General features: G+C 49.7%; 2 protein-coding genes across 6 annotated transcripts in view; both read right to left on the bottom strand.

Moving 5' to 3' along the window:
• LOC111150695 (torsin family 3 member A) lies at positions 1-21,562 on the bottom strand. Its single transcript, XM_022508241.1, has 8 exons — positions 21,498-21,562; positions 17,134-17,283; positions 16,095-16,789; positions 14,827-14,940; positions 13,721-13,986; positions 11,873-12,051; positions 1,318-1,442; positions 1-877 (listed from the first exon to the last, which is right to left on the bottom strand). The coding sequence occupies exons 1-8, from the start codon at positions 21,560-21,562 to the stop codon at positions 627-629; spliced, it is 1,845 nt and encodes a 614-aa protein (XP_022363949.1). The 3' UTR covers positions 1-626.
• The window catches only part of LOC111150859 (FAM20B, glycosaminoglycan xylosylkinase), a 39,685-nt gene continuing 34,331 nt past the window's right edge, over positions 19,514-24,867 (bottom strand). For 3 of the 5 annotated variants that reach the window (XM_022508499.1, XM_022508498.1, XM_022508497.1), the window contains exon 8: positions 23,049-23,280. In XM_022508499.1, coding sequence (XP_022364207.1) covers positions 23,049-23,280 — 232 coding nt within the window. Of the gene's footprint in view, positions 23,281-24,867 lie in introns of all 5 variants that reach the window. The other 2 variants (XM_022508501.1, XM_022508500.1) reach the window with 1 other exon arrangement.

The following is a 24,867-nucleotide window of genomic DNA, read 5'->3' on the forward strand; positions in this document are numbered from 1 at the left end:
TACAAGCTTTAATCTTTACACATGACACAGCCATGTCAAAGCGCCTTACTTAAATTTTTCTTTTAAATCTAAGAGAGCAAGTCTTAACCTCCACTGACATCATATATATTATAAAAAATTATTTCTCTGTGTACTTTTCCTTTAGCCTGAGGCTCTCTGCTGATCTGCTCACGGACAGAAGCTGCTCAGCTTCCCTCTGGGAACAACTTGAAAGCTAAGCCCCCAGCCTGCACACCTGAGGTGCAGCCCGCGGCAGCTGCTAAGCAGAACGTGATTCTCCCTCCCCTGTCAGGGAGGACCCCGTGACCTCCGGCCTCACGCCCAAGTCCAGGCATCTGCAGGCAAGAGTGGAGACGCTAGCGAGGCCTTGGGACTCAATCTGGCCTGGGGCTTTCTCCAACCACCTGGCCCACGTTTTGCAATGTGGCTCTTTAAGGCACCAAGTGATAAAAAGTGTTGGCTCTGTTTCTGATTTAAGGCCTTCCTTTTTACACATGTTTTGTGTGTCAGTGATGGCTGGAGGCCAGCCTACCCCTCCTGCCCTTAGAATCCCAGACAGTCCCGTGGCCCACCTCAGGGTCCCACTGGTGAAAGGCAGGCAGTTGCAGGAAGTCCTCCTCTAGCCCTCAAGGGAGGAAATAGTTAATTCTCTGAGAAATAGATTTGCAGCCCTGAGAAGAGAAGAGTTGCTCCTCCTTGGGGAGATACACCATCATCTTGGCAATCTGGTCCAGGGCTGCTTCTGTGTACGGGAGTCCCTGGCTCAGGAAAGCGTCGCGTGCGCACAGCCTCACGTGGCGGTACTCCAGTGGCAGGAAGGGGATGAAGAAGTCAATCAGGTTTTCCTTGACAAGACAGCTGTGGCCAAAGCCAGTGTCTGAAATGGAGACCAGAGTTACAAGGTGCCCACCCTGGGGCTGACTCCAGCTGGAGTTTTAAGGTGTCCGTCCCCAACCCTAAAGCTCATGTCAGGAACTACAGAGCTACGTCTCCTTTGAGGGAAGGCGTGCCCCGCTAACTCCAAATCACTGCGTGCAGGTTCATGGTTTTGTTTCACAGCAGAAAGCAGGAGGTAGCTGGAGGCGTGAACCACTGAGCTCACAGACGCTCTTGCTCAAGAGCCACTGCCTGGGTTCCCAGGGCCGGGGCGACGACCGTCAAAGCCTTCTCAGAAAAACGAGTTTAGCTTTCTTAGACTGTCTCTTGTGAGGTGTTGTGAGGTGTATCCTCTGGGCCTTGTCCCACTCAGGAGCCCACATCCTAGCCCAGAGGCCCCCCCCACCCCCAAGCCGTCCCCGGAGGCTGGGAGCTACTTACCCGTGGACTCTGCAATCTCGGCCTGGAGCTGGGCCACCAGCTGGTCCAGCTTGATTTCTTCCCGGGTCCCTCCGGCCTGAAGCAGATTCAGGACAGCTGCATTGATGGTATTGCCTCCAAGGTTACTGAAAGAAACAAGAGCTTGTGAACACATTTTATTCTTTTTATATTTAGCTATATGGACCACCGAGGCTGTGCATTAGTGATTGGAAGAATGGAGGTCAAGGGGCTTCTCCTCTTCCAGGAGATCTTGTCACAACCTAAAGTCACACAGAAGACACTGTATTCCTGCCTCACTCCCTTTTGACACACACACACAGGCCACTCGGGCAGGGCGCACAGCGATGCGATGATGTGGGATGGGATGATGGGATGATGTCCCTTGACCTCTGTAGGGAAGGGGACGCTTGTGATTCCAGACTGAGTGGCAGGTGCTACGGGAGGAGCACCTAAGGCCCAGGGCGATGACTTAAGAGGGAGGATGAGGCTTCTGAGTGCAAACAGACCGGCCAGTGATCTCCAGACTAGGCAGCGTGTGTGTCCCGGCCTGGATGACCAGAGGGCTTGTTGGCTTCGGGACCGGGAGCAGCAGAGCCCCAAAGGCAGGTGGAGGCTACCGTCTGGCGCACACACAGAAGTTAGCTTATAAACCGAAGAGAACCACTGAAGGGGTATGAACGTGGGAGTGCAGGGTGGTGGGTTACCTGATTTGCTTTATCTCCTAAGAAGGTCATTCTAGAGCCACAGAGGTTGGACTGAAGAGGCAGGGTATTGTTACAGAAAGCAAGGCGGGAGCTTTCTGCAGTAGTCCATGTTCAGAGGTAGAGAGAAGGACTGAAAAATTAGTTTAGGAGGCCAACTGCCAGGCCCCTGTGACTGATGGATGTGAGAAGTGAGGGAAAGGAAGTCATCAAAACACACAAGCATTTGTCGGGAGCTGCCCGCTGTCCCCCAGCTGCTGACAAGTGGTGTGAATGTAGAAGAAGGGAATGGTAGGGACAGGCTAGGAAGGCCTAGCCAGGTCCTCTCTGCACATGCTGCAAGTGGCCATGATTCCATCAGCAGAGGCAAGAACTGTCCCCTGCCGAGGGGTTGCTCCACCCCCATTCCCCATGGGCAAGGGGAGGTGGACATGGGTTGGCTGGAGGGCAGGCAGCCAGGGAGAGGAGTTGGGGGGCACTTATCCAGTCCCCAGAGCAGGGACTACCATGCTTGCTGCTCAGTAAACATTATTTAACGAATTGCCGCGTCTGCACATTTGTCTACACCATTTCCATCTCAATTTCTCTTCTTGTTTTGTCCCACAGCCCTTGTCTTCTTTCTCTTTGTAATGGACGGCTTTTATCTCAGACACTGGGCCCTCTCTCTGTTCACCTGCCCCAGTCTTCAGCTCCTCAGGACTGTCCCTCTGGCCCCAGGATCACTCTGTTAGAGAGCTGGGGCCTTCCCGGAGCACCTCTGTTCTCCACATCGTCCCAGGTCCGCGGCTGCTGAGGGGTCTGAAGGCCTCTCTGGAGCCCAGCCCATCCCCTGGCTCTGGGCCAGGACAGCAGGTCCTCCTCCCAGCCCTTAGTCCTAAAACTCCAAAGGAAGGGGACTTCAAAGGTCTCTCCAGAACTCTTAAAACCCAACCCTAATTGCTAAGTCTTTCTTAAAGAGATGTAAACACTCTGTTACTAATCTCTCAGCCTCAGTGTCCTCATTTGTAAAATAAGAAAATTGGACCAATTTCAGATTGCCTCCTTATGTCACCTTAGGTTCACTGGTCAACAAATACACATTTCTACAGGACCTTTGATTTCATAAACAATTTCTATTCATATTCTTTTAATTGTTCAAAGTCCTTCCTCTTCTTTCCCTGACAAGAGCCCAAAGAGAAGAGACATCAATCACCCTTTCACTGTACTGATTCACTGAGGACAGAGCTCTGATCTCCAGAGTTCCACAACCCTATTCCAAGGACATCTTCTAGAATGGTAGGGACAGGTGAAAGTCTTCTGTGTTAGTGGAGGCCCTCAAGCCTGGCACCCAGGACTCCACTGCTCCGACTAATGCCGGCACAGGGGAGACTGCGACGCCCCTCGCACCTCACTGCAAGCAACACGGTTAGGAGTTCTCTCAGGATTACACTGCTGGCCTTCACCAAATGTGACTTGTTCTCACCAACGGTTTGAATCAGCCCTGCTTTCCTTTCAAACACAAAAGAACTCCGCACATGGATGAGGCCACCGCAGGCATCAAATCCAGAGACTCAAATACGGTCTTCCCAACCCATCCCTAGGATACAGACAGTCCCCAACTTAGGAATGTTCTACTCGACAAGGGTGCAAAAGCAGTAAGCATTCAGAAGAAATCCCGCTTTGAATTTTGATCTTCTCCTGGGCTAGCAATGCACACGGTACGATCCTGACTCGTGATGCCGGGCAGCAGCCACGCACTCAAGGGGGCTGGCAAGTGACCCCTGCACAACCACGCTGTTTCTGTGTGGCTTTCATCCAATTACATGAGACAGTCAACACTTGGTTAGAAGACAGGCTTTGTTTGTGTTGGAGGATTTTGCCCACCTGCAGGCTAATGTGCAGTGAGCGCATTTAAAGTAGGCTAGGCAGAGCATCATGTTCGGTAGGTTAGGTGTGTTAAATACATTTTCAACTTACAATGAGCTCATTGGGCCACAATCCCACTGCAAACTGAGGAAGGTCTGTACCTGGAAACCTTCAGGGTTTAAAGTGCTGCTTTCTGGACACATGGGGGCAGGGGTGAGGCTGGTGTGGAGCTGCACAGTCAGCCTGGCCAGCCTGAGGACTTTGGGTGGGGTCCCAGGCCTGTCAAACTCCACTGATCAAACTCCACTGACTCTCCTAGGCCGGGTCCAGGCCTGCCCGAAACCACCCGAACTGGACACCAGGTCCTCGTGGGCCCTGTCACAGGTGTGTGTCCTCCCCAAGGGGTTCCTCCTGGAGGGCTGGCATGGCCTCTGCATCCCTAGCAAGTGTGGGCCCCACAGGGCGGCTTTTCCCCCAGCAGCTCTCTCCCCAGGCCCAGCCACCACCCCAGCCTCATGGCTGCTCCCCCTAGTGACTGCCTGGCTTCGGACAGTGCACAGAGGCCAGGTCACTGGGGGAAAGGGCAGGGCTAGAGGGTACTAGGGCACTGCCCGCAGGTCAATGACCAAAATAGTACAAAGGCAAATGTTTGCCCCGAGAGCACAAGTTCACCTGGGTCGCATTAGGAAATGCTGGTCTTGGCAAGAGTGAGGGCTTTCCAAGCTGAGACCTGAGCAGGACGGGCAGCACCTTGGCATCACAGCTCAAGTCAGGGAAAGGTCGGATTCTGTCTCTGCTTTTCTTTTATAAATCACCTTTGGGGAGGGTGGTTCCTGGGGGGTTCAGTCAGTTAAACGTCTGCCTTTGGCTCAGGTCATGGTCCTGGAGCTGGTGTTGGGCAACCTTCTCAGTAGGAAGCCTGCTTCTCCCTTTGTCCCTCAGCGTGCTCGTGCTCTCTCTCACTCTCTCTCAAATATTTAAAAAAAAAAAAATTAAAAAAATAAAATCCCCTTGGGAGCACCACTCCAGCACTGCACCCCTCCACAGTGCACAGTTGAGTCCCATGAGCCTTAATCATAGAACAGGAAGGGCTTGCCATCACCACACTGAAATCCCAACAGGCCAAGTTTCAGCTGGTTTTGTCTTGTGGGTCCACAGTGACACAAGCTCTGCCTCCACATCTAGCACCTTGATACGTTCCAGCTGGATGGAAATCCAGATCCCTATTTCTCTACCTTCACAAGGTACACACAAAACTGAATGAAAGCCCCTAGCTGGCACGTATGGGCCTGTGGAAGGTGAGAAGTAGGTTGATGGGGAGGGAGCAATGGGTAACCCTTCCACTCTGAGTGCAAGAACTTGCTTGTGAAGCATTTCAGGCTGAGCCAACAGGAACCCAAACTTGACCTCTAACAGATGTTGGTCAGGACTATCCCAGTTGGAGCTGCCACAAAGATAGGATTGGACAAGCTGATTTCTCAAGTCATTCTTTACAAAGCCACTTCCAGAGCACACAGGCAAACAAAACAGGTAACATATAATGGCTAAGGGATGAATCCTGCATGATCAGGGTGCATCTCAGCACAGGTGTGAAAGCGTGAGCTTTTCATTCAACACATCATACCCTAAGCTTAGAGCCAGTGACTTCCTCTCGTGATCAGAAAAGAAACAGACCTTCCAAGGCTGGAGAAAGAACAGGCCATTTTGGACTTAGTGAGATACCATCCTCCAACTGGGTCTACCTTGGGAATTTTCAAGGATAGTTTGTACTTAATTTTAAATAAATGTGATGATGGTGGAGTAGGAGACCTAAATTTCTTCGGGTCCCAGGAATCCAGCTAGATAGTTGTAAGCCATTGTGAACACCTACAAACTCAACAGGAGATGGAAGAGAAGAAGAGCAGCAATTCTAGGAAGAGAAAAGCGAACACCTTCTGGAAGGTAGGACTTGTGGAAAAGTGAATCCGAGGTGATACATGGGAAGGTAGACCACGGTGGGGAGGGGCCAGCTCCCAGCAAGCAGCAGAGCAGCGGAGCACAAAATTGGAACTTTTAGAAGTTGGCTCCACTGAAGGATGTTGCTCCAGAGGCTAAGTGAGGAGTGGAGCCCTCTTAGGGACAGTGTGGTCTCAGGACCTGTGGGGTCATTAAAACACCAGGGGTGTCCGAGTGTGACAGAGCTCCCATGTATAGGAGCAGAGAAGCTGGCTGCCGAGATGGAACCTAGGAGTGAGCTCTCAGCTCGGGGTTACCATCAACCATGATCCGAGGCACAGTCAACAAATAGCAGCAGATCTGGGGAGACTCACCTTCCTCCTCTGGGAGGAGCAGCGCAGCAAGAATCTGCTATGGATGGGTCAACCAGGGAATTAAAGAAGAATTTAAAAAATTCACAGAAACAAATGAAAATGAAAACACAGCTGTTCAAAATCTTTGGGATGCAGCAAAAGCGGGCCTAAGAGGAAAGTATATAGCAATACAAGCCTTTCTCAAGAAACAAATATACAACCTAACTCTACACCTAAGGAAGCTGTAGAAAGAACACCAAATAAAGCCTAAACCCAACCGAAGAAGAGATATAATAAAGATCAGAGCAGAAGTCAATGAAATGGAAACCAAAAGAACAGTAATAAAAATAAAACTAGGAGCTGGTTCTTTGAAAGAATAAGATTGATAAAACCCTGGCCAGACTTATCAAAAAGAAAAGAGAAAGGACCCAAATTAATAAAATCATGAATGAAAGAGGAAATATCACAACCAACACCAAGGAAATACAAATAATTATAAGAACATATTATGAGCAACTATACACCAGCAAATTTGACAACCAGGAAGAAATGGATGCATTCCTAGAGATGTATAAACTATCAAAACTGAACCAGGAAGAAACAGAATACCTGAACAGACCCATAATGAGCAAGGAAATTGAAGCAGTAATCAAAAATCTCCCAACAAGAGCCTTGGGCCAGAAGGCTTCCGAGGGGAATTCTACCAAACATTTAAAGAAAAATTCATACCTATTCTCCTGAAACTGTTACAAAAAACAGAAATGGAAGGAAAACTTCCAAACTCATTTTATGAGGCCAGCATGACCTTGATCCCAAAAATAGACAAAGACCTCATCAAAAAGGGTAATTACAGACCAATATCCCTGATGAACATGGATGCAAAAATTCTCACCAAATACTAGCCGAGAGGTTCCAACAGTACATTAAAAGGATTATTCACCATGACCAAATGGGATTTATTCCTCGACTGCAAGGTTGGTTCAACATCCGCAAATCAATGTGATACAATACATTAATAAAAGAACGACAAGAACCATATGATACTCTTAATAGATGCTGAAAAAGCATTTGACAAAGTACAGCATCCTTTCTTGATCAAAACTCTTCACAGTGTAGGGACAGAGGGTACATATCTCAATATCATAAAAGCCATCTATGAAAAACCCACAGTGAGTATCATTCTCAGTGGGGAAAAACTGAGAGCTTTCCCCCTGTGGTTAGGAACACGGCAGGGCTGTCCACTATTACCACTGCTATTCCACATAGTACTAGAAGTCCTAGCCTCAGCAATCAGACAACAAAAAGAAACAAAAGGCATCTGAATTGGCAAAGAAGTCAAACTCTCACTCTTCGCAGATGATAGGATACTTTACGTGGAAAATCCAAAAGACTCCACTCTAAAACTGCTAGAACTCCTACAGGAATTAAGTGTCAGGATATAAAACCAATGCACAGAAATCAGTTGCATTTCTATACACCAACAACAAGACAGTAGAGAAATTAAATAGCCGATCCCACTTACAGTTGCATCCAAAGCCATAAGCTACCTAGGAATAAATCTAACCAAAAAGGCAAAGAATCTGTACTCAGAAAACTACAATACTCATGGAAGAAATTGAGGAAGACACAAAGAAATGGAAAAACATTCCATGCTCATGGATTAGAATAAGAAATATTGTGCAGAAGTCTATGCTACCTAAAGTAATCTACACATTTAATGCAATCCCTATCAAAATACCACCAATTTTTTTTCAAATAAATGGAATAACTAATTTGTATGGAACCAGAAAAGATCCCGGATAGCCAGAGGAATGTTGAGAAAGAAAACCAAAGTTGGTGGCATCACAATTCCAGACTTCAATTACAAAGCTATCATCATCAAGACAGTATGATACTGGCAAAAAACAGACACATAGATCAATGGAACAGAACAGAGAGCTCAGAAATGGACCCTCAACTCTATGGTCAACTAATCTTCGATAAAGGAGGAAAGAATGTCCAATGGAAAAAAGAGAGTCTCTTCAACAAATTGTGTTGTGAAGATTGGAGAGACACATGCAGAAGAAGGAAACTGGATCATTTCCTTACATCACACACAAAAATAGACTCAAAATGGATGAAAGACCTCAATTTGAGACAGGAATCCATCAAAATCAAAATCCATCAGAATCAGAATCCATCAAAATCAAAATCCTTGAGGAGAACACAGGCAGCAACCTCTTCGACCTCAGCTGCACCAACTTCTTCCTCGAAACATCACCAAAGGCAAGGGAAGCAAGGGCAAAAATGAACTACTGGGACTTCATCAAGATCAAAAGTTTTTGTACAGCAAAGGAAACAGTCAACCAAACCAAAAGACAACCAACAGAATGGGAGAAGATATTTGCAAATGACATGTCAGATAAAAGGCTAGTATCCAAAATCTATAAAGAACTTATCAAACTCAACACCCAAAGAACAAATAATACAATCAAGAAATGGGTAGGGGCCCCTGGGTGGCTCACTGGGTTAAGCCTCTGCCTTCAGCTCAGGTCATGATCTCAGGGTCCTAGGATTGAGCCCCACATTGGGCTTTCTGCTCAGTGGGGAGCCTGCTTCCCCCCCACCTCTCTGCCTGCCTCTCTGTCTACTTGTGATCTCTGTGTGTCAAATAAATAAATAAAATCTTAAAAAAAAAAAAAAAAGAAATGGGTAGAAGACATGAACAGACATTTCTGCAAAGAAGACATCCAAATGGCTAACAGACCCACAGAAAAGCGCTCCACATCACTCAGCATCAGGGAAATACAAATCAAAACCACAATGAGATACCACTTCACACCAGTCAGAATGGCTAAAATAAACAAGTCAGGGAATAAGAGATGCTGGTGAGGATGTGGAGAAAGGGGAACCCTCCTACACTGTGGGAATGCAAGTGGTGCAGCCACTCTGGAAAACAGTATGGGGGTTCCTCAAAAAGTTGAAAGTAGAGCTACCCTACGACCCAGCAATTGCAGTATTGGGTATTTACCCTAGAGATACAAATATAGTGATTCAAAGGGGCACCTGCACCCCAATGTTTTTGGCAGCAATGTCCACAATTGCCAAACTATGGAAAGAGCCCAGATGTCCATTGACAGATGAATGGATAAAGAAGATGTGGTATGTACACACACACACACACACACACACACACACACAGAGGAATACTGTGCAGCCATCAAAAAATTGAAATCTTGCCATTTGCAACGACATGGATGGAACTAGAGGGTATTATGCTAAGCGAAATAAGTCAACTGAAAAGGACAATTATATGATCTCACTGATATGAGGAATTTGAGAAACAAGACAGAGGATCATAGGGGAAGGGAGGGAAAAATGAAACAAGATGAAACCAGACAAGGAGACAAACCATAAGAGACTCTTAATCTCAGGAAACAAACTGAGGGTTGCTGGGGGGTGGAGGGAGGAGGGATAGGTGGCTTGATGGCCATTGGGGAAGGTATGTTCTATAGTGAGGAAAAATATTTTTTTGGGGGGCGCCTGGGTGGCTCAGTGGGTTAAGCCACTGCCTTCGGCTCAGGTCATGATCTCAGGGTCCTGGGATCGAGTCCCGCATCGGGCTCTCTGCTCAGCAGGGAGCCTGCTTCCCTCTCTCTCTCTCTCTGCCTGCCTCTCTGTCTACTTGTGATCTCTCTCTGTCAAATAGATAAATAAAATCTTAAAAAAAAAATTTTTTTTTTTCAACAAATGTGTTGGTTTGAAAACTTAATGCCCTTTTAAGAAGGGACTCACAGTATGACAGTTATATTCCAAACTATATTACAAAACCACAATGATCAACACAGTACGGTACTGGCGTAAAAACACACATAGATCTTTTGTGTCTTGGGACAAAATAGCCCAGAAATAAACCCATGCACATATGGTCAATTAGTTTATGACATAGGAGCCAAGACTAGACAATGGGGAAAGGACAGTCTCTTCAATAAATGGTGTTGGGAAAACTGAACAGCCACATACTGAATAATCAAACTGGACCACTACCTCACACTGTACACAAAAATTAACTACAAATGGATTAGTCTTAAATGTGAGACCTGAAACCGTACAAGTCTAAGAAGAAAACAGGCAGTAAGCTGTCTGGCATCAGTCTTGGCAATGATTGCTTGGATGTGACACCAAAAGCAAAAATAAGCAAGTGGGACTATATCCTAAAAAGTTCTGCATAGCAAAGGAAACCAACGAAATGAAAAGGTAACCTACTGAATGGGAGAAAATGTTTGCAAATCATATATCTGAGAAGGGTTAATATCCAAAAAACATAAAGAGCTCATACAACTCAATAACAAAAAATAATCTGATTAAAAATGGGTAGAGGATCCGAATAGACGTTTTTCCAAAGGAGGCATACAGATGAAAAAGCACTGAACATCAGTGTCATCAGGGAAATGCAAATCAAAACCACAATGAGATACCACCTCACATGAGTGAGAAGGGCTACAACCAAAAGACCGGAAATACCAAATGGTACTGAGGATGTGGAGGAAAGGGAACCCTTGTGCCCTGGGGTGGGAACGTGACTTGCTGCAGCCTCTGTGGGAAATACTATGGAGGTTCCTCAGAGAGCTAAAGGTAGAATTACCCTATGATCTAGCAGTTCCACTTCTGGGGCTTTATCCAAAGATAATGAAAATACTCAAAAAGATAATATACATGTCTCCATGTTCTTTGCAGCACTGTTTACATTAGCCAAAATACGGGAACAACCTCAGTGCCCACTGATGGATGACGAAAATGTGCTACACACACACACATACACACACACACAGAGGTATTATTCATAAAATTCCATAAAACATGATGAAATCTTGCCATTTGCAACAACAACCCTGACAGCATCATGTGAGATAAAGTAAGTCAGAGAAAAATTCTGTACGATCCCACTCATATGTGGACTCTTGGTGACAAGAACAGCAGCGAACCAAGCTCACAGATACCGAGAACAGACGGCTGGTTGCCAGAGGCGGTGGCGGTGAGGAACAGGTAAGGCTCGGCGCTCAGAGCACAGCGTGGCTACCGTGGTTCACACCGCATCGCAGACTGGAAGCTGCTGAGGGAGCAGATCACAGTACTCATCACAGGACAAAAGTTGTGTACTTATGTATGATGACGGTGTTAACCAGACTTACTGCAATCACTGCACAATATATACAACCAGTGAATCATGTTGCACACCTGAAACTATGCTGTCAATTATAGGTCAATAAAAAAGACCCCAAATCCCCAAAATGCCCTTCTAGGAGGGGAGGCCTCACGTGTGAGCTGTCTCTCTCCGAGGAGGCTACGTATTCTAGGGAGTCCGAGGAGAGCCTCACCACCCTAAGATAGCCATGGAGGATGGGGGTGGGGAGGAGAGACGAGGGACAGCTGCTCTTCCTCATCACCCCTGCCGGTGGTGGTGGGTGAGGGGTGGGAGGTAGAGTCTTTCCAGGTGCCTCAGCGGTGGAATCAGGGCAGGACCCGGGAGACTATGGCCCCCCACCATTGCTACCACCCAAGCAGCAAGGCTTCTGTTTCCTCTGCTGGAGTGTGTGTTGGTTTCCCTTGTGGAGAAGGGTCTGAGGCCCAGGGGAGTGTGGAAGCCTCCCCTCCCCCCATCAGCTGACTCCCAAGCGGCACCTGGGCCAAGTCCTCCCTCCCCTCCTCCAGCCCTCCTGACTACTGTTCCTCAGACCTTACCTGAGAAAAAGAAAGATGGTTTTCGGGGACTCGACCCTGTGGTTCTTGGGGGTCTGGTGCGCCAGGTGTGGCCCGAGGGCCTCTAGCAGTCCCGGATGTAGCTTTTCAGCCTCATCAAAGATGAACAGGGTCTGGTGGCAGCGCTCCTGTGTCTCCTTGATCTCACTTGTTAGCTTCTCCTGCATGGAATACAGGGAGCTGCCGGGAGCTGGGGAGCAGGGGGAGGCCCAAACTCATCCTTCAGCCCTAAGGCCGCACTTTGGCGTCTGCAATGCATCACGGGCTCCCACCAGCTGCCAGTCCACACTTCTGGGGGTGGGGCTAGGGCCCACACCTCTGATGAACTTCCCAGGTGATTCTCATGCACCCTGAGCTTTGTGGAGAGGAAGAGGGCTGGCCTGGCCTTAGAAACAGGCCCCAGCCTGCAACCTGCGTCCTGTGTTCCAGAGTGAGGTCCCATCCCAGAAGGAACCAGTCAGCCTCCCTGGGGGTAGGAGTCAGGCTCTGATATTGGGGAGACAGGCACAGCAGGTTCACGTGCCCAGAGGTGGCCAAGTCCCCTTTAACTCCCGGGAGCAGGTGCTCACTAGTACCCAGGCTAGACTGAGACCTCAGGGGAGAAACCTGGGTGGGACCTGTCTGGGACTCAGCCAACTAGCCCTTGGGGTACCCCACCCCTAGCCAGAGAGTCGAAAGCCCTCTGCAGTCTTCACCAGGAGAATAGGGCCAGTGTCCACAACAGGTGGGTCTGTCAGCAGAGGCCCCCTCCATCCACCTCTGGCCTCCCCAGATTCTGACCTCAGACCAGTCTCCCTAATGTGTGTGTGTGTAAGCGGAGAGTCACAGCAGTTCTGCCACAAAGCCGGTTTGTTCTTTCTGCGAAGCCCTGGCAGACTACCACCAGCCACCAGACCTTAGGACACTTCACCTCTGCCCTCCAACACTGCACTGAAGCGGCAGCTGACTCAGCCATCTCTATCCTCGGAGACTTACGTAATCTTCCCAGGTTAACACACTGCAAAGAGTGGAACCGAAAGCCAAAGACAGATGTCATGCAGCAATGACATGACATTTTGTTCATCATCTGGCTTATCTGAAATACTACATGTCTAAATGGAAGAAACCCACAAGAGCAGAGCGGCAAGGACAATTTTTGTCCCACTGATTGTTGGCGATTTGGGGAAGACAAGGAAAATCTTGTATGATATGCCTCCTTAAAAAGGGGGAGGGCAGGATATGGGCACCTGGGTGGCTCAGTCTGTGAAGCATCTTTTCAGCTCAGGTCATGATCTCAGGGTTGTGAGATGGAGCCCTGTGATGGGCTCCATGCTGGGCGTGGAGCCTACTTCAGATTCTCCCTCTCCCCTCCCTGTGCCCCACCCTCCCAAAAAAGCAGGATCTGCAACTTTCTGTCCAACGTTAATCACAATGACATAAAACCGGAAGGAAGCACAAAATGTGAACTGTGCTTGTGTCTGTGTGTGGAGATTCTGATAAAGTTTTTGCTTTTGTCTGTTCCACATTTCCTGCAAAATTCCCACTACTTCAAGAACAGAAAACCAACAGTGGATCCTCTGTTTAAGCTCGGTGTGCAGCTGATAAGGAGACAGAGCTCAAGATGCATGGTGTTTGAGTATCAGTCTTTCTTCCACATGCTCAGGGCCTTACCTCTGTGGAATGGTGTCACCAGGGCCACCAACCCCCACAGCCAGGCTTCTCTGAGGCCACCTCCTTGCAGGGAAGGGCTGACTTCAGGCCTTCCATCCCATCCCAGAAGCCTGCTGCTCAGGTTGTCAGAGCCTCGTTCCCGTCCCACCGGCCCAGGCCCCCAGTCCTGCCCGGCCTCACCTTGTAAAGGTCCATGTACTTCGGGTGAGGAAAGTGTAGGGTGGCGATGAACGTCTTGACGCAGTCGCTCCTCAGCCCATCCCGGTACAGGTTCTCTGCCAGCAGCCGCGCCACGAAGTTCTTGCCTGTGCCGGACCAGCCGTGGAACGACAGGGCCAGGGCCTTGCCTGGCTGGGGCAGCTCCAAGTAGCCCTTCACCGTGGTCAGGACCAGCTCCCGAGCCAGATGCTGGCCGTGCAGTCGCACACTTAGGTCCGATTCCAGGCCTGAGAGGGGGAAAGAGGCAGCCATGGTGAGGTTGCACAGATGTGGTGCCCCCTAGGCTCAATGACAGCAGGGAGACTGAGCACCTCTGACATCTCCTAGGGGGGTGCTGGGGGGGTGCAGCGGGGATTATCTGGCCTCAGAATAAGAAACCACTGGACAGACCTGGCAGCCCAAAGGGATTCAAGGGCCATTTTCAAAGGGTTTGAGAAATCAAAATTGAATGTAGAGAGAGAAGGGAATCACCCTGAAGGTCCTGAAGACACCCCAGAACGGTTGACAGAGGGCGGCTGGGTGGCTCAGTCGGTTAAGCATCTGCCTTCAGCTCTGGTCATGATCTCAGCCCCCTAGGGGCTCCCTGCTTAAAGGGAAGTCTGCTTCTCTCTCTGCCCCTCTCCCCACTTGTGCTTGCACCTGCGTGAGCACGAGAGCTCTAATACATAAATTAAAAATCTTAAAAAAAATAAATAAATAAAGAATGGTTGGCAGAGTCCTGTCTGGAGGAGGAAGTCCATCCCCATGCCCAAGAGATTGCTCCCACCCAGAGATTTCGGGAGCCCCTAAGTGCTTTATGGAGACAACCTCACGTGAATAAATTCAGTTCAGCAAACACTTATTGAGGGTGGCTAGTGTGTTCAAAGTCTTCTGTGAGGCCTTCCTTCCTTCCAGCCACGAGATCACAGGGTGTGGAGAGGGGTTCTGGGAGTCACGGTGGAGACAGGGAGGCTATACTGTCAGCTGTGGGCAGGATGATGAAGGGTGCCTTGCACCCTAGCCATTCCCCCTGGACTGCCTCTCCTCCCCAAAGATCCCCAGCCCCTCAGGGCCATGCAAGGTGCTACCTGTGAAGTTGTTGGAGATCCTGCAGTCTCCGCTGTCGCAGCAGGCCTGGAAGCTGCAGTACCACGAGGTCAGGATGTCCAGGTACTGCTGGCCCAACAGGGGAAGGCTCCAGCCTGGAAAAGAAGGGAGCTGTAAGATGAGGACAGAGCCCAGGGCCATGGGGAAGGTAGACACGGTCTCCCTGCAACCAAGCAGAGAGGTTCTTCTTGTCCTTGGTCCTCCCTCCAGAGCTGCTCCTCACTGCTCTTCCATGGGCCTGGCTTGTGCCTGGCCAGGGAATGAGCTGGAGGGGGCACCCCCAGCTTGGAGGAAGTCGATGTCCTTGTTATGGATACAGCTCCAGCAAAGGTTCGATTTGTTCAACACATAACGCCTTTGCCAGAAATGTAAGAAAGCCAGAGCTGCCCACAAGGAGTTCGTACCAGTCTAGCAGGGAGACCAACAGCAGCTGGTGATGCTCATTCTGCCTACTTGCTGTGAATTCCAAAACGATGTGATTACTGCCAACCCCAAGGGCCTCTCAATTCTTTTGTCAAATGTCAATTTGAACATACCCAGCACTAGCAAAACCACAACGAAACAAAGCCCAACCACTGGGACTTCGAAATCTTTTGATTTCAATGAAAAATGTTCACAGTACCATTGTAGGACTATCATTAGAATAGCATTAGGGACCTAGAATTTTCGACCCAGACTGCAAGGAGCTTCAGAGAGCATCTGGTCCATAACAGTAATGTGACAGATAACCCCGGTGCAGAATTTGTCACTGACCAGCGGGAACCAGAACACAGGTGCGGGGCTCTCAGCGGCAAAAGAGAGAAGGGACTGGGGTCGTGTGCGGCCCGGGACTCTGCTGAAAGCCCAGAAGAAGGCGGGAAAGAGCCCCTCGATGGTGGACTGGGAGACTCAAGGAAGTGTGAGCTGTCTGGAGGGGTCAAGGACAGGCGCCGAGGGCAGGCAGCCACCCAACGAGTCCCCTCAGCAGCCCCGGGGCCCGTCCGGGTGCATCCGGGGGAAGGAGATGGCCTTGTTATGGATACAGGCCGGGGATGCGGCCCGGTCCCCAGAGGCACCCCTGCCCGCAGCCCGGGCCGAGGCCGGGCGGAGCGGGGAGGAAGGGCGGGTAGCCAGGGCGCCTACCTGATGGCCGCGGCCCGACGGCCGGGACACTGGCGCCCGGCTTCCCGGGCCGGCGCACGTCCCCCCGCCGCCCTCAAACCCCCAGCCCCCGAGCCGCGGCCGGAGGACCCCGGGCGGCCGCTCTTACCCAGGAGCCCCGCGCCAGCCTCCTCGGAGCGTTCACAGTCCTCGGGCCACACGCGGCAGCGCAGGAGCGCCCAGTACCGTCGGGAGAGGGCCGCGGCCGCCCTCAGCCGCTCGCGCAGGCCGCGGAGGGGCTCCTGGGCCCCGTCCGGCGGGCTCGCGTCGTCGCCGGGTTCCGGCGCGCCGGGGCGCGGCAGGAGCAGGAGCAGCAGCAGCAGCGGCAGGCGGAGGCGCAGGCGCAGGCGCAGGCGAGGCATGGCTCTCCCGCCGCCGCTCTCGGTGGTGCCGGGGCGGCGGGCGGGCGCGGCCGGGGGAATGGGCGCCGCCGCAGGAACCGAGGTCCAGGCCGGCGGCCCGAGCGCACCGCGGGGCCGCCCGCAGGCACCGCCCACCGCCGGGGCTTGCTTCCGGCCGCGCGTTTTTCTGGGGAGCCTGAGGAGGGGCGGCCACCCGGAGAGTCCCCTCGGCAGCCCCGGGGCCCGGCGGAGGCCGCCCCGGTAAGGGCCCCCGTCTAGGCCTTGCCCCGGCGGCGGATGAGCCCCGGGCCGGCTCGCAGCGTGTCGCCGGGAGCCGGAGCCTGGCGGCGGGGTGGAGAGAGGCCCTGGGGAGGCGGGGAGCTCCTCCACCCCGGGAAGTGAAACCGCTGCAGGCAGCGACAAGGTCTCCACAGCTGGGAGTCCGCCCGCGGCGAGCGGAGGCCTGAGGGCGCCAGGCTGGAGATGCTCGGCTTCTGGAAACCCCCGTCAGGGACACTCCACTGAAGGAAGTTCGGCGACACTGTGGGCGCTCTCTCGGCTACGCTTGCAACTTTCAAGTGCTTGTGACCTCGAGCCGCTCCTCAGATAGCACTGGCAGGACTTGAGGGCGCCTTTCCACCGGGACCCCGTCTCCACAGCATGAGCCTGCCACCTACCTGCTTGTCGGATTTCAGAAGACCTTAATGCATTTTTCAGAATCACCCGAGTGACGGAAGCCACTGGCCTCACGGGGCTCTCTTGCCCTTGGAACAAGGTGCTGTTTAGAGGTCGTGGGACTCGACTCACGAACGGCACAGGCTCGCTGGCTTTGAGGTTGGGTTGTGCAGGCGGTAAGGTGAACCCCGACGCCAGGCCTCACAATGTCCGTCTCTCAGATCACTCAGCGCACCGTGTGCTCTTTCCTCAGCAGCTCCCACATCTGCCCTCTCAGAACAGCTGCAGAAATCACCCGAGCACCCGTTAAGTTACCACCACAGTTACACTGGGGCACACTGTAGGTCTCAGCCACTCAGAGTGATGGCAACACTGAACCCAAACCTCCCACAGGGCAGCTTCCCCAGCCCTGCTCCACGTGCAGGCAAGCCCGGGAAACCTGGCACGGACCCTTGACAAGGAACACACCTTTATGCTTATCTGGAAATTGAAAACACGAACTCAACCAGTGAATGAGCCTGAATGCCAGCCCAGTAGGGCCTCTACCATTTCCTATGTGTGACCCTGGGTATTATTTGCCCTAGGCCTGAAGCCCCACCTAGAAAATGGCATAATAAAACAGTCACTTGACTGGGGGCCATGAGCGTTAGTGAGCTCATTCAGTTTACAAGTGAATTTATGGTGATAAAATTACTAATAGTAACACTGGTTTCCTTTAAAAACCCAAGTTTTGGGACTGTGAAAATAACACTCTCTACTGTTAACTTTCATGTAGGACTAACTGCTAATTTCTGAAGTGTTCTGATTTGAATTTAGCATTTAGTGGCAAATAAAGTAGGCAGCTGGAAAGTTCTTGGACAAATATCTTGATTTCAAGAGGACATTTTTTTCCCTAAGAGTAAAGGTAAACGTGTTTATTTTTTTTTTTTCACCTTTGTCAGTTCCACACGGAAACAATGGATCCAAACACCAGTTTTTAGACAAACCTCAGATTTCAATAAAACAACATATCGTTCTCAGGGCTTGGAGGCAGTTGGTTCCAAGGTTAGGAACGTGATCTCATGGAGGATGGAGACATCTAGAGGCTGTTGTGAAAACTACAGGCCGCCATGATTCCTTAGCAGGCAAACCCCTCTCCAGGCTACTGAAGTGTGGTCCAGGAGCTTGTCAGAAAGGCAGAATCTTAGGTCTCAAACCCACTCAATCAAAATCTGCATTTTAACAAAGTCTAAGAGAAAAACGGGCATACAAACCTATACTGAGGTCTACAACATGGCACCAAGCTTTGCCACGAAACTCTTCTCAACCAGGCTGGAGGCAGACGGAACTTTCTCTGCCCTGAAAACAATCTCTGAGTAAAAATCAAGCCTTTATCTCCAATTACACTTGGCATGTAAAAAGCAAATTCTGAAAACATAAAATCAATGTTTCACAGCTCATCTATACACTGGTGGCTCCTTTGTTTAATGTTTATACTAAGGAGCAACTAAAACAACACAGTGGACTCAGAGGGTCCTTTCAAGAGACAGGGCACGCCTGATGGAAACCTTTCCATGGTTTCCCACACCCCTGAAGGAAACTAAACGGGGCGCAGGCCCAGGAAGCTGCGTACTTCAGAAATCGGGCTTCTACCTACAGGGCAGGCCTAGCTCACTCTCCCCTTCTTCCATGTGGGTTCTGCCTACCTCTCACCCTCCTGACCCCCCGGGATTCGTTCCTGCTGATTTCTACTGTAATTCATTGACATCATTCCTGACACACTTGGTGCTTCAGTTTCCTTCTGTTGGGACCGTCCATTCTCGAGGGGACTCCCAAAGCCCAAATGTCTCCCGAAGACCAAACATGAACCCTCCCTACTCCCAGCCGCCTTTTCCGAGCTTTAATACCAGTCCTTCTGATATGCTTGAAAAGCAAACAAAGCCTGAACTGTATCTGAAAAAGGATCACTGAAGAACACGAGGCTGCAGCCTCCCACCAGTATTCAAGTGCACGGGACAAAAGGTGGCACAAACAAAAATGTGACAAAACAAGTAAAAACTCAAGAAAGTCTGCTTTCATTGTCTAGCTGGGGTTTATGATGCTGGATTTCTATTTCAAAAGTTAAAAAACTGGCTGTCCGAAGAATAATAATCAGGTCCCTGGTCTCCTCCACATCTGTACAGTACTGGGCTGACAGTAAGTTCTTCAAGATTTGTAATGCTTTACTTCTAAAGAAGCTGCAGGAATGGGCTGAACTACTAAGTATACAAAAAGAACCTAAGAATTATCCAATGGAAACTTCTGGTAGAGTCACAATGTGGGATGGGCCTTTTGGAGGCTAGTGAGTAAGTGCAAAGGTCTTACTCATCAGATACCATGAAACAGTCCCTGTGGAGGTTTAAGCGGGCGCAGGAGTCCTCTTTTTCTGTCCCCTAACGAAACAGACAGGAAGCTGGAAAAGAGAACACTGAAAACAGCTTCAAAGAAGGGAAAAAAAGGAATAAGAGCAAAAGATGATACATCGATACTTATTAAAATCTTTATTCACTTTTTTCTTCTTTTTCAGAATTGAAACCCATAGAACACATTAGAAACTTGGGTGCATATCTGTCCTGTTTGGTGTCTTACCAAGCCCAACCTCCTGCTGTGTGACAGCTCTGAGAGGAAATCCTTGGCAGATCAAAATCGAGGGTAGCTGTTCCTACACCTCCCTTTTGAGCAAACTAAATTAGCTTCCCAGTAAGTTACTCCCAGCTCCCCCTCTTACACTTTGTATTTGTGAGTAACACCTTAGTTCCTTAAAAACCTGTGGCAGTGGAGTACCCAGCCCCTGCCTTTTCAACCCAGGCTGGATGCATCGAAGGGAGAGAAACTGGCCTTTCCCCGGACGATAGGTTTCACGAAGTCAGGTCTGTCTGGCTCCCGCATGTGCCTGGCCACGGCCGGCTCTCCAGAGGTGCCCAGAAGGTGCCGGCTGAATGGTCTCTATGTGACTTCAGAGCCATTCACAGAGACTGAGGAGAGACCCATTCACTAGCTTCAAGTTCTTCAGCAACATAAGTCAGTGTTTCCCTGTGTCAAAATAAATACGTTTTTTTTCTTGCTACAATACAGAAACGACTATATACATACATATGCCTTTACTCATGTTTCCTGAAGCTCAAGCTCACAAGATCACTCCTACAGGACAGCTCACTGACAGGCGTGGTTTTTATCGCCACTGAGGTGTGGTCACTTACAGTCAAGTAAGACAGGGACCATTGCAAATGGACGCTGAAGGAATAAGGGAAAGCCAAAAGTCTTTTGTCTTTTCTTTTTTTTTTTTTTTTAAAGGAAATAAAAAGATGAATTTCCTTGGAAGAACTTATTGTTCAGGAGACACTGAAAAATTGACATGTACAGGATTCATCCTTCCCCAAATAATATGCAACAGATGTACCTGAATTCTTCCATTTCCTCCTTAAATTTCATTTGATATATTAGTCCTGAGTGCAACAGGGAGAAATGCCTTATTAATATATTATCGAACAATACTCTGAGCAAATCACAGATCCTATTAATTTGTTTTGCACAGAAAATTATTTACACCCAAACCCACAATAGAGCCTCATATTAAAGAACAATTTAGAGTAAAACTTCTATACCCATATTTCCCCATTCAAACTTTGCAATAAATGTATTTAAGAAGTGGGAGGAGGTAAGGAAATGGCATTCAGTTCTGATTTTCCTAGTTTGATAGTATTAAAATGTATCCACTTCTACCTTTAGATGTTGGCTAGGCACACCCAACCTAGGACTGACCAAGACCACTTCTAGTGACTTGTCTAACGGTGCTAAAGAAACCACAAAGAGGACACAGTGACAAAACTTAAAAAAAAAAAAAAAAGATAACAGCCTCTGTTTTTCCAACAGAATTTGGTTTTTGTGACTTTTAGGGCTATAAGCTTTTGGTTGGTTTTTTTCTAAGATTAGCTTAATCCAAACCTGATTAGAACATAAATCTATGTTCCAAGAGTCCTGTGACACCACCCTATTAGTGAACGACTTTAAACATGATAGATCTGAACACCTCTTAAGATCATGAATTTTGTAACAGCAGGAAACAGAATGAACTCATACATTTTCTGCCATGTTTTGAAAAAAGGATGGGATATTCCTTCCTGCTTGTCTCCTTAGCAGTATCTTCTGCTTTCAACATTATGAAGCAAGCTCCCAGTTGGAGAACAAGTCTTACTCATTCCGCTGCGCCACACAACAGGTACCATGTGTCTGCAAGGACACTGGGCCGTCATTTGGTTGAACCAACATAAACCCAGGCGAGCCCGCTGCCTCCCACCGTCTCCCTCCAGCCAGCTCCTTGACACTCTGGGGGAGCACCATCCATGATATTCTCCAGCTCAGCTGTGAATTCTACTCGATGGACACAATAAACGGTCCTACAATTGAAACCTAAGGCCTCCTTCTGTTAACACCGTTTCAGTGTTTTGTGCTAACACCTGGCTCCTTAGACTCTATACCTTCTCTTAGAACTCAACCCATTCTTGTCGATGTCTCCAAACATACTTACAAAGTACAAAAGCATCGTGAGCTCACGCTGTTGTTAACAGTTACAGGCTGCCCAGCTGCCTTTCAATGCAAGAAAACGAGGACCTAGATTCTAAGCTGTTTCTGAAAGGCTGGCTGCCCCACACTGGTCTCAGAGGCTGGCACAGCATTTGCTCCCTCACACCGTGGAAACAGCAGCCTCTGCCTGACAGAAGCACAAGGCTGGACTGGCCCCTAGACAGGATGCAACGGCTCACAGGTCTGGGAGGCTCTGAGGAACACAGACCAAGCTGAGCCTGGCCTTCTGTCGCTACTGGGTCAGGGACACCGGCGCTCCACCACCAGTTCTGAACGCCCGATGAAATTAAATGAAGAAATTAGGGTTGGACATAAACCAAAATCTTAAGGCTCTTCCTGGTAACCTCCTTCACTTTGAGGCTCAGAGAGCTTCAACTCTTTGTTCCCAGTCATCGGCATGGCCCACGTCACAAGACTGGTCCGGCCGCCAGCAGAACGCGCGGTCGGCTGAGCGAGGGAGCTGGCTCTTCCCACGAGAAAGGCACAGACAGGAACTGCCAATCTCTTGGGAACAGCAGCTTCAGTGACCGAATGCCTTAAAGGCCGAGGTGGAAATCATTTCAGATGAGAAATCGGGATGGTGGAGATCGTAGGCAACTTAACTCTCATCAAGGTGTTAGCTCAGTTTGCTTTGTTAATTCAGAAAGGATTTGCCTGCTTTGGGCAAAGGGAAAAAGAAAAGTCTCCATGAGAGCATCCTGCTTGGACAATTTGGGGGCTAACTGGGATACAACTGTGAGCACACAGATCCACTGAGGTTCAAGTCATGTTTGCTTCTCTACACTCGTGGAGCTCAAATACTGGGGGGCCTCCCCGCTTCCGGTGCCGTCTCTTCCTCCCTCCTCTAAGAGCTCATGGAAAGCACTACCAGCCAATCGCTTAAAAGCCCAAGCATCCTTCCTGCTGTTGTCGTTCCCGCTAATTCGATCCTAAACACGTATCCCTGCCCACAGAGCATGCTATTGGGCTCAAGAGGCCCGGTTTCCCCGGCTGCCACTCCGCAGGAGGCGGTCAAATTCCCAGCCGGATCGGTCCTGGTGCGAAAAGGACTCCAGAGATGGCCAAGGGTTTTCAGAAACTCCATCGGGGTGGAGAAAGGATTCTAAGGATGAACTCAAACCACACACTCCAGAACCAGGCCCAGCATTCACCTCTCCGCACGTCACCCCTCTATCTGTCCCGTGGCACGCGAGCGAGGATCGACCAACCAGGAGGCCCGCCGCCGGGAAGTCGGGGGGTCGGCGGGAGCGCTCCCATGGTCTGAAACCTGTCGTCTTTGCTTTCGTTTCTCCTACAGAAGTCGCCAGAGCCATCCAAGGCCACCCTGCCTCCCCGTCACCAGAGCTTGCTGCCGGCCGTCTCCGATCCCCCTCATCCCGTTCCGAAGTGATTGTGCTGTTTCTCTAGCTTTGTAAAAAGGAGTCTCGCTTATTCTGTGGAGCGGATTACAGGTGGGAGAGAGGCATCCTGTCTTCCACCAGCACGGTGTCCGCCCCGAACTGGTCAGTGCACTGCTTCACCGTGGCCAGCACGCTCAGGAGCCGCTGCTCGGCGGCGTCCAGGTGGGGCTCAGACAGCACGGGGGCGATGGGGTCGTGGGCCATGGCGGACTTTAAGGCAGACTTCAGCACGCCGTTCTTCAGGTAGTTCAGTCTGTTCCAGGTGGACACCCGAATGCTGGAAGAGAGAGTTGTAAGGGAGATGACGTGAAACCTCTTACTGTCAAGAGGAGTTTAAAGCCTGCTCGGTGGGCAAAAGTCAAGAGATAATTATGTAAGACGTTTCAACTAAGAAAAAAAAATCTGTTTCCAAAGCACCTCTACATTACCACATTTTGAGATTGTTTTCTAGGTAATTAATTAGAGGTATATGCAAAGATTTATAAGTGTTCATTCCAATGTGCAACTAAATTTGTAACGGGAAAAATGTGAAACAATACGAATGTTCACCTACTGAGAAACAGTTAAAGGCATGGCTTATCCGTTCAAGGGAATACCATGCAGCCATTAAAAACAGTTCTGGGAAATTTAATGGCTTGAAAAATGCCCATGATATAATACTGGGTGGGGGGAAAAAGTTGGTGGGAAAAAAGTTTTACTCCAAATCTGTGGGAAAAGAGAAGGTGTGTGTATGTACATACACACACACACATACATCGACAGACACACACGGTTAGAATGAAGTCACTATGATGTTAATAGGAGTTAGCTTTATACCTTAATAGGTAGTTTTAACTCTCTTCTTTCCATGCTTCTGAATGTAAAAAATTCCTACCAGCAATATTATAATTAAACTACAATATCAATATTACAATCCTACCCACTTCCTGTGGGTAATGTGAGGATTACGAGGTAGGCACAGAAGTCCGACTCTGCAAGAGGCAGCCTGGTCTGCATCTACTTACAAAGGAAGAGCGACCTTTGGACAAAGCACGGAAGGGGCAGACAAGCACAGAGGCGGTACGATTTTACTACTCTCAAGTCCACGACAAGTGCCCCCAGCATCAGAGCCTCCCCTGTGTAACTAAGGTATCACTTGTCTGCCTCTCAGCCCCACACCCGTCCTCCAGAGATGTACGCCCTGCTATGACGCGGAGAATTCCTGGAAGCATCTCTCAGGTCCAGCGTTCTCCGAAGCGGTCACTGGAGGGAAGCGCAGACACCTCGGGCTGCTGCACAGGTGGGTCGGTAGTTAGGGAGAGCGGGCCCGCTCTGCCCCGGGCCACAATGCCAGAACGAGCAGGGCCTCTTGACATGGAAACCTGAGCCCCGAAGATAGGCCCTCACACGTGCCTGCCTGTGACCGAGGCGGTTTCTCCTGAGCTGTCCCTCCGTTGCCCTGACCCCAGTGCAAGTCACTGCCTGAATGTGCATCCCAGAGGGCTGCTTCCTGCTCGGGCAGGGCCTGCAAACTAGCCAACTTCTCTGCTATCCCGTGAACTGAACTATCCTTCTCCATGGAGGTCCACATCCTAGCCTTGGCGACAAGGTTCCTTCCAAGTTTGTCCTTCCTTGGGTACTCTCCCTCAGCCCTACAAAGCTTCCTTTTACAGTTATGCTTGTATCAGAGCTTCTTTAAATAAACTTTCCCATTTATTTTTTTGAATTTATTTTTTAAAAATTTTTATTAACATATAATGTATTTTTTGTTTCAGGGGTACAGGTCTGTGATCTATCAATGGTCTTACACAATTCATGTACTCACCATAGCACATACCCTCCCCAAAGTCCATCACCCAGACATCTCATCCATCGCACCCCCTTC

The sequence above is a fragment of the Enhydra lutris genome, unplaced genomic scaffold, assembly GCF_002288905.1.
Source record: "Enhydra lutris kenyoni isolate GAN:26980312 unplaced genomic scaffold, ASM228890v2 scaffoldscaffold24, whole genome shotgun sequence".
Taxonomy (NCBI): Eukaryota; Metazoa; Chordata; class Mammalia; order Carnivora; family Mustelidae; genus Enhydra; species Enhydra lutris.

Bases quoted from the DNA above. Each gene is read 5' to 3' on its own strand.
- LOC111150695 (XM_022508241.1), bottom strand. From the start codon at position 21,562: ATGCTTTTGTACTTTGTAAGTATGTTTGGAGACATCGACAAGAATGGG. The intron at 16,790-17,133 runs GTGAGTCGAGTC...TGGCGCCCTCAG, and splicing joins CCAGCGAGCCTGTGCCGTTC to GCCTCCGCTCGCCGCGGGCG. The intron at 1,443-11,872 runs GTAAGGTCTGAG...TGTTTCTTTCAG, and splicing joins ACCATCTTTCTTTTTCTCAG to TAACCTTGGAGGCAATACCA.